A 15876-nucleotide genomic window follows, 5' to 3' on the forward strand; every position below is an offset into this window, starting at 1 on the left:
CATGTCTGTGTTTATGTCTCTGTAGGCAGAACACGTCACAAATGCTAACCACACCTACAGAGACAATCACATACATGGAAATTCTACATATTCAACCAAACAGCCAGAAACTAAACACACTAGAACAATACGAAATATATAGACACACAAAAACACATCCAAATGAAATTCTCAACACACAACTCAATTTCAGAACACACACACACACTCTTTGACTCCACATTACACTACACAAACGCACCCCCACAGGAAACACAAACAAAAGGCGCCAAGATCAGCACCAACCAGTTCTGAAGATGGCCCATAACAAGCTGAAACATGTTAACCAGGTATGGTAAAATTTAACACGAGAAAGGCATATAATAAATATTTCGAAAAAAAAAAATATATATGTTTCAAGCTCTTTCAGGTCAAAATATAATATGTTTAAACTCGCGAAATGAAGTGAAATTTTTTGTATACACGAATTTTTTTAAACATGAATTAATTCGAAATTATTTTTTCCAGGCTATTTTGACCTTTTTTTTTTTTTACGAAATTTTAGTTTGAAGTGCCCAAAAGATATAGTTATTTTAAGTCATATAAATATGTGCGTGAATCAATACAATTTAAATTTCAGTTGAGCTAAGTTCCCTTCGCGATCTACTATTGCCAGGCATGGCAGAGATTGGAGTTAGCTGGAATTACGATTTTGTTTTAATTGGGCAGTGGAAATTCCCCCCCCCCAAATAAATGATTAAAATATATGTTTTGCAAATATATTAATTTACAAAATTCTAAATTTAATGTACAAACACAATACAGAATTTCAACTCTAATATTCAAAACGTATTTCGAGTGACCTTATTTTTAAATAAGCTCATAAAGTACAAACAGCCAGAATGTTTTGTGGTGTCCATTTATTTATACCTGTATTATTTACATACGTGATGGAAGACTGTTGTACAAATTTATCTACAGAGCAGTTTTGTGCCGAAAGAAAACTGCAAATGTTAAAATGTACGAAGATTTTCAGATTTCCTTGATGGTACAGACTTCTAGGGTGGTATTCATAGACATTTCGCAGCACGCGCTACGAGCGTACTAAGCTAGCCCCGGCTATCCACTGGTTACTTGTACAGAATTCAAATCATATCATATCGCTAACACTGATCTATGAATACGAAAAACGCTGATAATCCACCGAAAGCCCGCGCTAAAAATGTCTATGAATACTGCCCCTAGTTTTTGTAGTTACATTCAGTAAAGTATTTTGCACAATAGTCAAAGAGTGACATTTTATAATGTGAAATGACACCGAATTTATATTTTTTGCGCGAAATTATACCGAAATTAACCACATTTTTATACTGAAACTGAAGATTTTTATTCACCGTAAAAAATAAGATCCCCATGGATGACAAGTTAACTGTTACTTATTAGAATAGTTATTTTAATCGTTGACTTATATAATGTATTATGAGGAAGTACTTAATCTAATGGAAACGAATATTAAGAATTTTAATGAAAATTAAAAAAAAAAGTGTAATGGAAACGAATACCGAGGATTTTTATGAAAATGAAGAAATCAAATTTAAGCAAACAATTTATTTATTGAATTTATTTACGTCAGGATGCATCTTGTCATATTCCATATCAGAGGCACGCACTATAGCTCGACCAACTACGAAAAGACTTTCAACTTTTCCAATACTCACGTGGCCATGGAGGGAGAGACGTCATCACTATGCGAACAGCTCGCTAGACCGGGTTACACTAGTCAGACTCCAATTGTGAATCCAATTCAAAAGCTGTGTCTGTAGCGGAGCTTTCACTTTTCAAAGGCCTGCCGCACACACTTGGTTTCCCTTCCATTATTGTAAATTACAATCTATTTTAGCTAGCCTATGTACAATAAGTCGAAATGGAATATTAATTGATTGAAAAGTGAAAGAATGGACGCGAACACGACTGTTTCGAATAGTTTAAGACGTACTCGCTGCGAGACGTCGATCAGGGAGTGCATCAACAACACAACTGACCCCCACTACGAGAACCTGCGCACGAACGAACACTGGTTTGTGGCGCAGGTTTTTATGTCAGTAGTCGGGCTATAGTCCCCGAGTAATACATATAGACATACACATACACATATTGTATTTTATTAATTTTCTTTTTCACGAAACCTTTAGAAATTGCTGCTGGCTCGGGAAAAGAGTTTCGCAGATTATAAGAACCCGCGCTTCAAACAACGATGTGAGGCATAAATATGCTTTTTTAAATGTAGGGAATGAATTACATAGGTGATATGAATTAATCAGTGTATTAATTTGTTAGTAATCTCCCTGGCTATCGACTGGTTACTTGTACGGGATTCATATCATATCGTATATCGCTAACACTGGTTTATGAATACGAAAAACGTTACTTCGCTGATCATCCACCGGAAGCTCGCGCTAAGAATGTCTATGAATACGGCCCATTCGAACTAACGTTTTTCGTATTCATAAACCAGTGTTAGCGATATGATATGAATCCCGTACAAGTAACAAGTCGATAGCCAGGGCTAGTTTAGCACGCTTGTAGCGCGGGCTAGCGGTTTGTCTATGAATAGCACCGATGTGTTTTTTTATCATTTTTATATTTCGAATACATAATAGTTTGTATTATTTTGTTTGTGCAGTAGAATTACGTATACACCTATTTCTGTGAATTCTTCCATCTTTAGCCAAAGGACGATGTGCTTTAATCTACTGAAGATTTTCCCCTTTAGAGTCATCGTAAATTTCTTCCATTTCTTGTGTGTTTATAATGTTATTGGCTGCAATTACCTGTCCGATACAAGATTTTCGAGTAACTAACGAGGGTCGAACGCGTCACGATTTGCAAATTCATCGGTAGAGCCTTTGGAAGACAAGACTGGATCTGTGTGACATTTTATCCTGAATAGGAGCTAATTTTTAGCACTTCTTTGGATTCCTGATCCAAATGGTCTGCAGCAGCAGAATTAATTTGGTTACTTAAGTAGGTACATGAGGTGAATGTTTGTTGCGCCGAAATCGTTCCTAATTTGGAGAGAGTGCAGATAATTGCAAGTTTCTGCGGACAGAAGGTCTCTGAACTAAGAAAGTATGCGTATCTCGTACTACCTACCGTTACATGGTTCGCAAGAAGTGTTTTAATAATAAGTTTAGTATCTTAAGATTTCTATTATAACAAATTTTCAGAGTCCAACACTGAATGGTACCACCGTTACTTCCAGTACAAATGTTCGCAAGGCCGCGAATTTGGAAATGTTGAAGGTAGGGATGTAAATGTGCTATTCGAGTGATCTTCCAATCTGCTTATTCATTGAGACATCTTACTTAAACTGGTGTAATTGTGACCTGACTCTTTGTGAGTTACCCGGGTCAGTTGCTTGAAGTGATTGATCGATGTGTTGCATGATTCATGTTTAAATGTGGAAGTCCATAATTGTTTTCAGTGAGCCATGCATTATATGAAAGGAGCGTAACAAGCAAATACTTGAAGGCCATCCGATAGATCTCAAATCAGGTTCAAGAATTAGTTCTAATTTAGTTAAATTTCAAGTCGACATTGGGAACATTTTCTATAAGATCCAGAGGACCTTAAATGAATTGTAGATCTATTCACGTTATATTTTTCCAAGACTATTGAAAAAGATCTTGTGTTTGACAATGAAAACTCATTTGCCGTCTCTCAACAGACACACATCTTCAGCGTTATTGCAGAAAAACTTATAAAAACAGAAACATTCAGTTGGTTATTTTCTTAGAGATAATTATTAAATAATCCATATATGACTAGGATAAACTCGTGACGAAATGATGTATTACGTAAAGGGATTATGTTTGAAACGACTGTGAATCGGACGGACGGATTGCATCAAAGAAAGGGCTTTGCGATCCACAGAGAGATCATTAGCACCATACTGCAAGAAGGTAGTCACAAGAGAGGATACAAGTAGGCCTACTTGAAATAACTGTTCTTGTAAAACGTATCTAGATTGCTGGTATCATGCTCTCAGTTATACGCAACAATATTTCTTAGGCCTACCAAGTCTTTTGTTATATGTGAATACGAGTTAGATTTCTTTTTAACTCCGCGACGGAGCAAGAGTGTGCTGTTGATTTAGTTCAATGTAATATTTCTGTAGTTTTCGTCTGATTTCTATACCTTATGTAAAGATGCTCACCTTCCAACTTTCTAGCTTTGCAGTTATTCCTTGTGTGTCCTACCTAGCTTGCCAAAGTTCTCGTTGCTTCTCACCCCTCCCCCCTTCTAAGAAAAGTAGTATTTGCTCTTTAGCACCACCATTGGGTCCTTTTCATGATTTTTTTTTACGATTCCTGTAATAATGGTACGGGACGCCATGTTATCAGTTGCTCAATGTCCCGATTTTGATAATCTCAGGAAGTGTTTCATAACTGCCTAAATATTATTAAGGATTTAATTATTAAATAGTATGTGCACTTGTAATTATGTTCTTGAATACTTTATCGTTTCAAAACTGCAGGAATGTGAGTTGCGGACAGTGTTGTGTTTAAAATACACAATTCTCTGGCCAAATTCTGCATTCTGAAGTGACATTTCGGTAGCGTATGATTTTATAGATATTCACGGCTGTAGAAAACTACAAATTTACTACTGTAGGTTGGAAGTCGTCAAGTTCCCATTTTAATACGTCCTAAATGCTTTTGGCTAGAAGAGACAAAATTGAAGTTATGAAATTTGATTAACTCCCTCAGCCAACATTTCTTTCCTCATCTCGATGATCGTAAGAACAGTCTGTCTCGTAGAAGCCTGTATTTCATACTGAATACTTTATTAAAAAAAAATAATTTTTACAGGTCAGTAAGTTGAAGATAACATTTTACCTCATAATTTATTCGGGAAGCAATTGGACGTGAAGTCTTAAGGGGTTAGGTACAGATTACAGCAGTAAAATTGTATAAATATTCAACATTTTTTCCTCCATTATTGTATCTTGAACAATAATGAAAATTAGTAAGTGCAAAACACTGTACTTCTGCTATATGAAAAAAAATATTTTTACGATTTAAAAAAATTATTTACATTTTTTTTTTTTCCAAAATTCAGTTCACTGTGCAGTGATGAATCGTTTCCCACATAACTAAAAAACTATCCAATATTCTGTGATGAAATTTTCTGTGTGTATTTATGCATGTTATATCTACAATATGATGCAAGATCACTTCTCTACCTTTGATAAAAAATAAATTCATGTAAAAATGGTCAAATATATCAGTACTTTATTCTAACACAAAATACAAAAAAATATTTATTGAGAAATGTAGTTGAAAGTAGTTAAACATGCGTTTCAGCAATAAAATAAAGGAGAGAGAACATGAAAAATTAACAACTTTATGAGTTATGAGGGAAACGCTTCGTCACTGCACAGTAAACTGTCACCATTTTGAATTAAAAAAAAATGTAACCGTAAAAATATTTTTTTCCTATAGCAGAAGGATAGTGTTTTACACGTACCAATTTACATTATTGTACAAGATATAGTAATGGAGGAAAAAAAATGTTGAATATTCCAAAAATTTTACTGCTGTAAGCTATACCTAACCCCTTAAGAGGAATTTGAAATAAGATGACTCACTCGGAGTTGATGGCTTCAGTTATAATTCAGCGTTATAAGGCTATGTCGGACTTACTTAAGGGTTGTCAAATATTGATATTGTTATGTCAGATGGTACTTCATCAACTTGTACCTACTGCCGAATTTTCAGTATAACAGGAGTACTCTGATGCTTACAGTATCAGTTACGTGGAAATACTAGTATGTAGAGTCTCTCATACTTCAAGAGTATCACTGTTCACTGTAGTTTCTGGCCGTGGTTCCGATAGTTACGGAGGGAGCCTTACTGTACTACCGATAGGCCTATCTTTCCGAGAGTTGGCTATTTGAGATTATCGCTAAAAATCCATTGTCAACGAGGTATCGAGACTTTAGTGACTGGTATCTGTAATGGGATACTGAGAAGAGTAGAGTGCAATACAGATGTTATGCTGACACTTCCGTAAGTGGGAGTGCCATTATAATATTGATTATATCAAAACTCTAATACCCATGAATGTCACCATAATATGACTGTTTTGCTGAAGCTCCGACAATCTGAGAGTACCTCTGTAGTATAGATATTGTTCCTACACTCCACTAAAAGTCCAAATAATATGCCAATGTATTAGTACTGAGAAAATCACTAATAGTATCGGTATCTTTCCGAGGCTCAGACACTGGAAAGAACTTACCGATACTGTAACGAAACTCCTGATGCAACCATTCAGATACTATGGGAGTAATTCGTCAGTGTCGACAGGGACACAACTTGCACCCACAGCATCCGATGGAACTCCTTTTTGTGTATGTACTTGTGAAGCAGTGCTGTCTATATTTATGACGTAGTCTGTGTCTCACGCTTGGGAAGGACGTGAAGCTCTGCTGTGTGCCTGCCCCTGTGTTGTTGACGGCCTCCTGTCCTGTGTTGGAAGTTGCATCTGTTCACTGTTGAACTGTGGCTGCTTTGTTCCAGAACTCGACCATGAGGCCATCACCGCCGACGCATCCGTCTTCACAGCCGTCCCCTCACCCCCAGCCCCCACCCCCGCATAGTCAAATGATGTCCAGCCAGGTGAGTGCCTGCCTGCCTGCCTGCCTGCCTGCTTGCTTGCTTGCCTGACGCCCGCCCGCTTTGCACTCCTACCCCTGCTTGCTTGTGCTTGAATGTGTATGTGGCATGTCAGGGTCCGTAGGACAGCGCAGACGAATATTCGTCTTATGCTAAAGTATTACGATTTGTCTTGAAACGTTAGTTTTAAATGTTGAAATGATATAGCCGCTTGTCAAGAGATTGGGTTGTTCTGAAGACTCAGCTGTGCTAGATGTACTCGCATGTTTTAAGGGCTAAAGAAATGGCAACAATACAGCGACCGTTAAAAGAAATATTGACTTAAAATTAGCACGTTCAAGCCAAGTGTAGGGATTACATATTTCATATGGAGTAAATACTGCGTCTGAAACTCTCTCTTTTAATTCCATGTAAAGCGTAACGACACAGAAGTGAACCCAGCTACTTCGTTTAAAAACGAATTAGGAAATGAAAAATATGTCACTTAAATAACAAGTGATGTATTCGAAACTTGTGATTGAAACTGCACTTTCTCTTCATAATACCTCAAGAGCTTAAATCTTGTTTAGTCGCCGTTCAACGCGACAAAGTGAAGTATCTCGTATGTAACATGACTATATGCATTCGAGAAGATTAGAATTAACTGAAAATGTTTTGAAATTGAAAGTATTATACGCAGTAAAAGTTTTAATTTAATATTTCCTCATGACTATACAACGGTTTTGAAGGCAGAAATTGAATAATTTTATACAGTTTATTATTACGAGTAGTTCTCGTCTGTTCAGAACTTTAAGTTTGAATGTGCTTAGACGCACCGTCAACTAACTAGCAAGCACGGGGCCGTGTGCGCACGGTGTCACGGTGCAGGATCTGTGTCGGCGCGGAACGTAGCGCAGTGGCGGCCTGCTTGTCTCTGTAACCTGTAGTTGAGTTTACCATTACACTATAGATGATCGGATAGTAAAGAAGAATATATCATGCGTTTTGATAAACACTGTTCATTATTCCGCTTGTGCCAACACTAAATTACGCCTATAGCGTAAACAACTAAATGCAAATAGCCTACATTATAGAAACACAAATAATACATTGAACCAATATAACTAAATACAACTTAATTATAGCATATACTTGCAACATATTTTTAAGTGTAGTTATATAAGAACGAAACAATACATTGTCAGTGAAAGTTAGCAATTTACAAATGAAACTCTTACATACTGTATTTTATACACTGGGCATGTTGAAAAATATAAATAAAACATATTGACAAATACAACGGTAATACTGGAAAGATGATTTCAAATTAAAGTCATATGAATTGTGCTATGGATACATATCTCAATTAAGAGTCTGACACTTTTAGGTTTACTCGGTACACGCTCTTGCTTTTTGACATCTTTTGGTTTATATGATATTAACTATATTTGCACATAATGAAACACAACTCTGAGTCCTTAATGCACACTTTAAGTTATGATCACTGAGGTTGGCTCTTTCATAGCCTTTGTTACATTTCATAGCTGAAAATAAAGCTTCACACACAGACCGAAGCAAACATTGAAATTAAAGATGCCTCACGCCTATGGAGACGTGGGAGTCTTGACTTAGGAAATTGACTGTAAAAGTCTAGCAAACTACATCTGTTCCTGTAAATATCAGCCAACTCAGTGCCACATTTCAAGTTGATTAGTTCCAGTTGGACATCTTTGGGAGTATCATCAATATTTATGCTAAACGGTGTACCAAATAGATCGAAATCCATTTCTAGGTGACTCAAATCTTGAAATCTGTCTTCAAAGGCATTCATAAGAAAACAACTGGAGATTTTCAATGCAACAGTCCATCTCTAAGAAATCAGAGTCCCGGACCATACGTGCCAACCTGAGAAAATGACCGGGATCGCCATCGGACAGTTGATGTTCCCATAATGACACAATATTTTTTAAAACTTGAATACTACAGAACATATGTGATCAATTTGTATTTTCAAGCTCTGCAACAAGTTCTCCACTAATTTCCAGGAATAAATGTATCCCTTCCAATAATTCGAAAAATCTACACAGAACTTAGTTACATTCCATGAAGTATGTTGCTTCCCATTCAGGATTAAAATGGTTTGTTGGTGTCAATGGCCTTTCACTTTAACGAGTTTCTTTCCATGACAAACAGGCGTCGATCTACGAGACGCCACTATTACCGAGAAGATACTGTATACGCGTCCACTGCTCCGCTCGCACTGAGCTCGTACCGTGCTCAATACCTGCACATAGCACCGCGTGCAGCCAGTTGGTTGTCAGTGTTAGAGCGACATTAAATGAATAGTCGCGAAGAATATAGTCTTTCTTTTCTACCGTACTTTTAAAATGGGCGAAAGCGAACAAAATGGTGAACGCTCATCATGTTAACGTAATTATTTTTATTTTCGCCGTTTCAATCTAAGCTTTGTTTTATTGTTGTAGTCTTTTTTAATTTAACGGGTCTTTAATTATAAATGCTGATAACTATCTATGATTTCTTATGGCAATGAAGGAGTAATGAAGGAATGAGTATGGTAGGGGAAATCAAAATGCACGGTTGAAACAAGCATGCGCTGGAGATTTATTCGCCGCAGATTTCACAAAATATGCTGGTGTTTGAACCCCGATCCGTTACCAGACAGCTGACTGAGCTATGGCTGGAGAAGAAAGTAGAACGGAGTATGGCATTCCGGTAAATGATTCACAGAAGCATTATATTCGTATGTATTTTGACATTTGAGGTTGGAATGAGAATTATATTATTCCGAACAATTTTTATAGCAAAAAAAAATAATTCGTTCATTAAAAAGTTTTTATGCCATCTTTATGAGCTATATCCACACCAGGGTTACAGTTTCCTTTATCTCTGTTTGTAAAGATAACTATATAATACAGAATATGGCAATAGAATTTGATAAATTAAGTATTCGTTCGCTATTTTTCATTTAAAAACTGTTACGCCATAATGTAAATGTAGCTTATATATTTTTCTCGGAGTTAATTAAAGAACAGACGAACGTGACAAGGTTACAAGCACCTTCAGTGCTATATTTCATAAACGTGAAGCCCAGCTCCGCCACTCAATAATAACCTCAATGTCTGGGAAAGAAGTGGCCCGCTGAGAACACAAATATTGTCACATGATTTCTTTTTAGTTGGTTATTTAACGACGCTGTATCAACTACGAGGTTATTTAGCGTCGATGAGATTGGTGATAGCGGGATTGTATTTGGCGAGATGAGGCCGAGGATATGCCATAAATTACCTGGCATTCACCTTACTGTTGGGGAAAACCTCGGAAAAAACCCAACCAGGTAATCAGCCCAAGCGGGGATCGAACCCGCGCCCGAGCGCAACTTAAGACCGGCAGACAAGCGCCTTAACCTACTGAGCCACGCTGGTGGCTCACATGATTTCTTGTAATTGTCAAAGTGTGCTCTTGTGAAAATGACTAGTTGACTCAAGTGTTGTACAGGGACATAATTTATTTTTACTAACATTTTTAATATTAACCTGGCTATACCTTTGGATTAACGGTTGAGAACCGGAAACACCGTTTGTTACCCGCTTCCACGACTGGAGTTAGATGATACTAGCGTAAAATACAAACAAATCATTTTAATAGGTATAAAAGGGAAGAAAAGTAGTTCATCCATTTACGTAAACTAGAAAACATCGCAATTTTGAGTTTGATAAATTTCATTAGGTTTTTATTTTAATCAAAATGCAGTACAGTATTAACAATAAGTTTTTTTACTCACCAACTGAGTTATCCATGCGAACGTATTCATTATGCAGTGTATATTATACTGTCTACAGCACATTAGCGTACAATGTAGAGAATGAAGCTAAATTGGAAAATAATCATAATATGGATATTTAAACACATTTTTGAAAATGGTGGCAGTTCATTTCGTTACAGGCTTCAGTTCTTTTATGCATATTATCACACTTTAGACTATTGCATTTAATTCCAATTACCAGTTTCGTCCTTCGTACTAGTAACTCGTGTTGAAATAATTCTATACCTACTCTATAAAAGAGTACCTTACGTACTGTAAATTCAGTCTTCACTTCTGCCCGACCCGCATAGATAAAATTACTCAGACTTGCTATCTACTGTCCGTCCAAGTGGTTATGTCGCAGGACAGTAGAAAGGAGGGAAACCACGTGACAGTTAATTACTTAACGAGGCCCTTTTTTAAGTTATTTTAAACAGTTATATTACGTACACGTTCAATTCCTAACAGAAATTAATGTTTTCAGAAAAGAGCTAAGACAGCCCAGCCGCTAGCCTTTACAGAGGGGTAGACAGAAACAGGTGGGGGAAATCGGGATGCGACGTAGGCAAACGGACGACAGTATCTGTGCGAAAATATGATTCAATATTGAAAGCTATTTCGTCACTGGAAAACGCGAACATATTTCTGGAACGCACTATACTCACTAACTCAGTACTGTTTACTATATGCGGCCTTGATTCTGTGTGGAGGACAGTTGGAACTTCATTAGAAGAAGGGGTGGCGGTGAAGTACATTAAAAAACTCAGGTACAATAAAAATTGAAGTAAAAATGAAATGATGTCCCTGTAGATAGGTGTTTAAACTGGTTGTCTGGTGACCGTATACCACCAGTTGTACGGATGTATCACGATTCCCTTTAACTTTCTACGTTAGAAACTAAGTGCATAAACAAAGAAATTGGTTTTTAAATATTGGTTTTCTGATGAAAGAGACATCGTCGCCTGAGTTATTAATGATTCTAACTCCACTTTTTAACAAAATCGAGTTATGGTATACATACAAAATATCTTGTGGACCTAAAAATATAAATTGATCATAATATTAAGAAAAACTAATAATATTGCAATTCGCAGTTATTTTTAGTCCTAAGTCCGAAAGTACCACCTATTTACTTTCTTAATAGTTGTTTCTCCAGAAGCGAATCACATTGCTACGTACGGCCACATGTTTACGTAACGAAGCATGGCGACAGTGGAAAATACGAGGGAGCGCACAGTGATGAAAGATAGTGATATTAATAATTGCTAAGTATTAAAAACACCTTAAATAATACCAATCTTTAGTGTTTTTTTTAAGATTCTGTCTGAATGCTACTTAAAAGAAGTAGGACTAATACGAACTAGAAATAGCTAGGAATGTTACAGTGTATAGTGTTAATAGCTTACAATGACGACTACTCTATATAGTAGACATTAGTTTTAAAGGTATACAGACCGACAAAGTAAAATCTCGCCCAGAATGGCTCACCAGGCGAGTAATAACGAGCCACCCCTTTTATAGGAGGCCTTTGCCCTTCACGGGACATAATGGCTAAATTCATTCATTCATATAAACTAAGTTCGAATCATTCTTTACATTTATGGTTCTGCCCACACCTGTCGAGTAATGGTTAGCGCGTCTGGCCGCGAAACCAGATGGCCTGGGTTCGATTCCCGGTAGGGGCAAGTTACCTGGTTGAAGTTTTTCCGGGGTTTTCCCCTCAACCCAATATGAGCAAATGCTGGGTAACTTTCGGTGATGGAGCCCAGACTCATTTCACTGGCATTATCACCTTCATTTCATTCAGACGCTAAATAACCTAATAATGTTGATAAATCGTCGTTAAATAACCTATTAAAATTAAATATATATATATATATATATATATATATATATAGTTCTGATGAAGTTCAGAATGAGCAAGCACACGCAGTTACGTTTACAAAATACCGTCTAGGGAAGAAGATGATGTCGATATGTTACGAAAGGAAGAAGTGAATGATTTTCTTGAAAAAAAATGTGTAAGGTCTAAGACATAGTAGCCCATCACTTTTATGCAAAACCGTACTCTGTTCTTAATAATTTAGTGCATAAATAGTTAATAGTAAGCTTTCTTCCTTTTCATATCGACAAGAAATAATCCGTTCTCGGAGAAAAGTACGGGATCCAAGTCAGTGTGCGAAACTAAGAAGAATAGAAGACCAGAACAAGGAACTGAATATGTGGACGAAAAGGGAAATGTAAAAAGAGGAAGAACCATATAGAAGGGGAAGACCTGCCTTGGTACATGCAAGTTCAAATGTACGAAAAAAAAAAAGTCTTCCAGAGGAAAGAGAGTTAATTCGTAGTGACTTTTGGCAGATTAAGCTGTGGTCTGATTCATGTGTTCTGCAGAACAAAAACAATATTATTATGTCAGTAGCTATTTGAAATTTTCTAAGCACTAACAAGCACATAAAAGTGTAGAACTAGGATATAGTCTTGAAGAAGAGATTGATGCTGTACTAGTGTAACTGAAAAAAAGAAAAACTAAAATGTACTGAAATATTCAGTCCTGTGTCACTAATAAGAAATCTTAAAGCCATTCAGACTCAGTGTGCAGTAGTGGTTCATTAAATGGAGATGAAAGAATTTATACTGTATATTATTAAAAAATAATATCCAAAAGCATTAATGTCTCTGAAGTTAAATATCTTCTTTACACGAATGAAATCGACCTGGGTGGCGCAGTCGGTATAGTGCTGGCCTTCTATGCGGGTTCGATTCCGGCCCAGGTCGATGGCATTTAAGTGTGCTTAATTGGGACAGGCTCATGCCAGTAGACCGGCGACGCTGATATAACCTCGGCAGTTGCGAGCGTTAAATAAAATAAAATATAATTTTTAATTAAATTTTCAAGAATGAATATATTTTCCAGATAAAAGTATGTTAAGTTATAATAGTGGGTTTCTTGCTGTAAAACCTTTTCAAGAAAGGAAAACAAGGGAGCAAGGGATAATATCCGAAGGTAACTTAGTAGTATTTCTTTAACAATGCCCAGCACTTCTCCTTGCAACAATTATGTGATCATTCCTTCTGCAAAAGTGAAAGACTGGAGTCAATATGTCCATTCATGCTCACATTTTATGTACAATTTAAAGAAATGTGTTGGAAGACTATTAAAAATTACATATGAGTGTTTCTTTGGAGATGCGCTACTAATAATAAAAGAAAGTCAAGTTATTTTGCCAAAGATTCTCTCTTCTCCAATGCTTTTCTTTGAAATACCGCCAAATACGGCAATGTAAACATTTGTTGAAGTGTGTAATAAATATTTGATTATGAACATAAAAGTACCATGCAATTGTATTTTTCATAACTTCCCTGCCAACAAAATGCTACGCATCTCAACGTTTAAACCCCGTTTTCTCCAAATTGAGGTTTTGTGGAGATAGAACTACTCGTATTAAGAAGTAGAGCGACGACGTGTACATCGTATTAATCTAAAATTGAGATGGCATTAAAATGATACGTTAATACATTAAAGAATAACAAACGACGTTTAAACAATACGGAAATGTTTTACCAATAATAATAATAATAATAATAATAATAATAATAATTTATTTTAGCTGGCAGAGTTAAGGCCGTAAGGCCTTCTCTTCCACTCAACCAGCAAAAAGTGTAGGCTATATACATATGGATGAACTTACAAAGAATTCAACAATTTGATTTAGATGAGAGTTCCATGTATACAAGATTTATCTACGAATTAAACAGCAAAATACTATGAACTATTAATTAAACACTGAAATAAACTGTGTAGCAGAATTAAGCTAAAATACATAGAATGTTAATATACTTCAAATTATATTAGATAACACAAAGAGATTATTATGAGACAATTTTGAAAATACAGCACAATCAGGATGATGTCTAAAGAAAAAAGTAACAATGTAGTCAGTTGTTGTCTTGCAGCCCCTAATACTTTGTGACAATGCTTCGAAATTTAATGTAAGTTTATTTATTTTGTATGCCGATTTCTTTGCATTTTTCTTCAATCTGCGCAGAACTGAGAACATTAGCTTAAAATGTAATTTGTAAAAGTGGTGTGATGCAGGTATTAGGTGTAAGATATGAAGATGAAGATGATGAAGATGAAGACGACGACGATGATGATGATGATGATGATGATGTCCACACCTGTGGAGTAACGGTTAGCGCGTCTGGCCGCGACACCAAGTGGCCCGGGTTCGATTCCCGTTCGGGACAATTTAAACTGGTTCACAATAAACCGGAAACGAGAATCGGAACGAAAACGAAAACTGTAAAATAGTTAAAATGTGTACATCTAAATGTGAGCATTCACAATTAACGGAAAGCTTGCCGGAGCCCGGGATCGGGAACGGAGAGTTGGCCAAGTTTCAACTTTGGCGTTCACGTTTCCGATCACAGCCCATTAGATTCATTCTATTGCCATCTAAAAGCTATTTTGCCGTCGTATATTTTGTAGCACGAAGACCGTGACATAACCTATGCATTATTTTGTTCTGTGCTATGCATCATGGAGCAAGTTTTATTTGATGAGATTCTAATATGAGTGTTAAGGAAAATCCTTTAGTTTACGATAAGCGGCGCGCCTCGTATAAAGATGAGAAAATGAAGGACAATACGTGGCTTTCAATAGCTGCATCTTTGAACACGATCGTAGTAAATCATATTTTATACTGTATTGGTTGTATTACACACTACATATTCATGCTTCAATTCAATGACTACTGTTGTGTTCATTTTTGTTCTATTACAAATGTTTTTTCTCTGATTATTTTACGTTATGGTAGACTTAAAATAGGTTGTGATAATAAAGATGCATGGACCGTAGTACCGTACCTAATAAAATGTTTCAGTTGAAATTTCGAAGTTGGTTAACCTGTGTTTATGTTGGCTGCCTTGTACTCATGAGAGAACGCCATCGGTCAATTATACACAAATATCATCAGAATGCGTAATATCGACTTTACATATCCTTATTGACATGCATGTCGATATGCATAGTCGTCTACGTTCTCGGTTTATTGTGAATCAAAAATTTTCATATTCACCTCCTCTGCTTCTCGTTTTCATTCTGGTTCTCGTTCCCGGTTTATTGTGAACCAGCCTTAACCTGGTTGAGGTTTTTTCCGGGGATTTCCCTCAAACCAATATGAGCAAATGCTGGGTAACTTTTGGTGCTGAACCCCGGACTCATTTCATCGGCTTTATCACCTTCATCTCATTCGGACGCTAAATAACCCAAGAAGTTGCTAAAGAGTCGTAAAATAACCCACTAAAATAAAAAAAATGATGATATCCACACTTGTGGAGTAACGGTTAAAGGGTCTGGCGGCGGAACCAAGTGATTCGGGTTCGATTCCTGGTCGGAATAAGTTACCTGGT

At 36.5% G+C, this 15876-nt stretch overlaps 1 protein-coding gene and 1 long non-coding RNA gene across 8 annotated transcripts in view; one reads left to right on the top strand and one right to left on the bottom strand.

Moving 5' to 3' along the window:
* Ssdp (Sequence-specific single-stranded DNA-binding protein) overlaps positions 1 to 15876 on the top strand; it is a 701465-nt gene that overhangs the window by 537586 nt on the left and 148003 nt on the right. For 3 of the 6 annotated variants that reach the window (XM_069837788.1, XM_069837787.1, XM_069837789.1), the window contains exon 7: positions 6564 to 6662. The exons of the other annotated variants lie outside the window; for them this stretch is intronic. In XM_069837788.1, coding sequence (XP_069693889.1) covers positions 6564 to 6662 — 99 coding nt within the window. The remainder of the gene's footprint in view (positions 1 to 6563; positions 6663 to 15876) is intronic. 6 annotated transcript variants of the gene reach the window in all.
* LOC138707829 (uncharacterized) overlaps positions 1 to 15876 on the bottom strand; it is a 488719-nt gene that overhangs the window by 410317 nt on the left and 62526 nt on the right. The window lies entirely within an intron of this gene.

The sequence above is a fragment of the Periplaneta americana genome, chromosome 10, assembly GCF_040183065.1.
Source record: "Periplaneta americana isolate PAMFEO1 chromosome 10, P.americana_PAMFEO1_priV1, whole genome shotgun sequence".
Lineage (NCBI taxonomy): Eukaryota > Metazoa > Arthropoda > Insecta > Blattodea > Blattidae > Periplaneta > Periplaneta americana.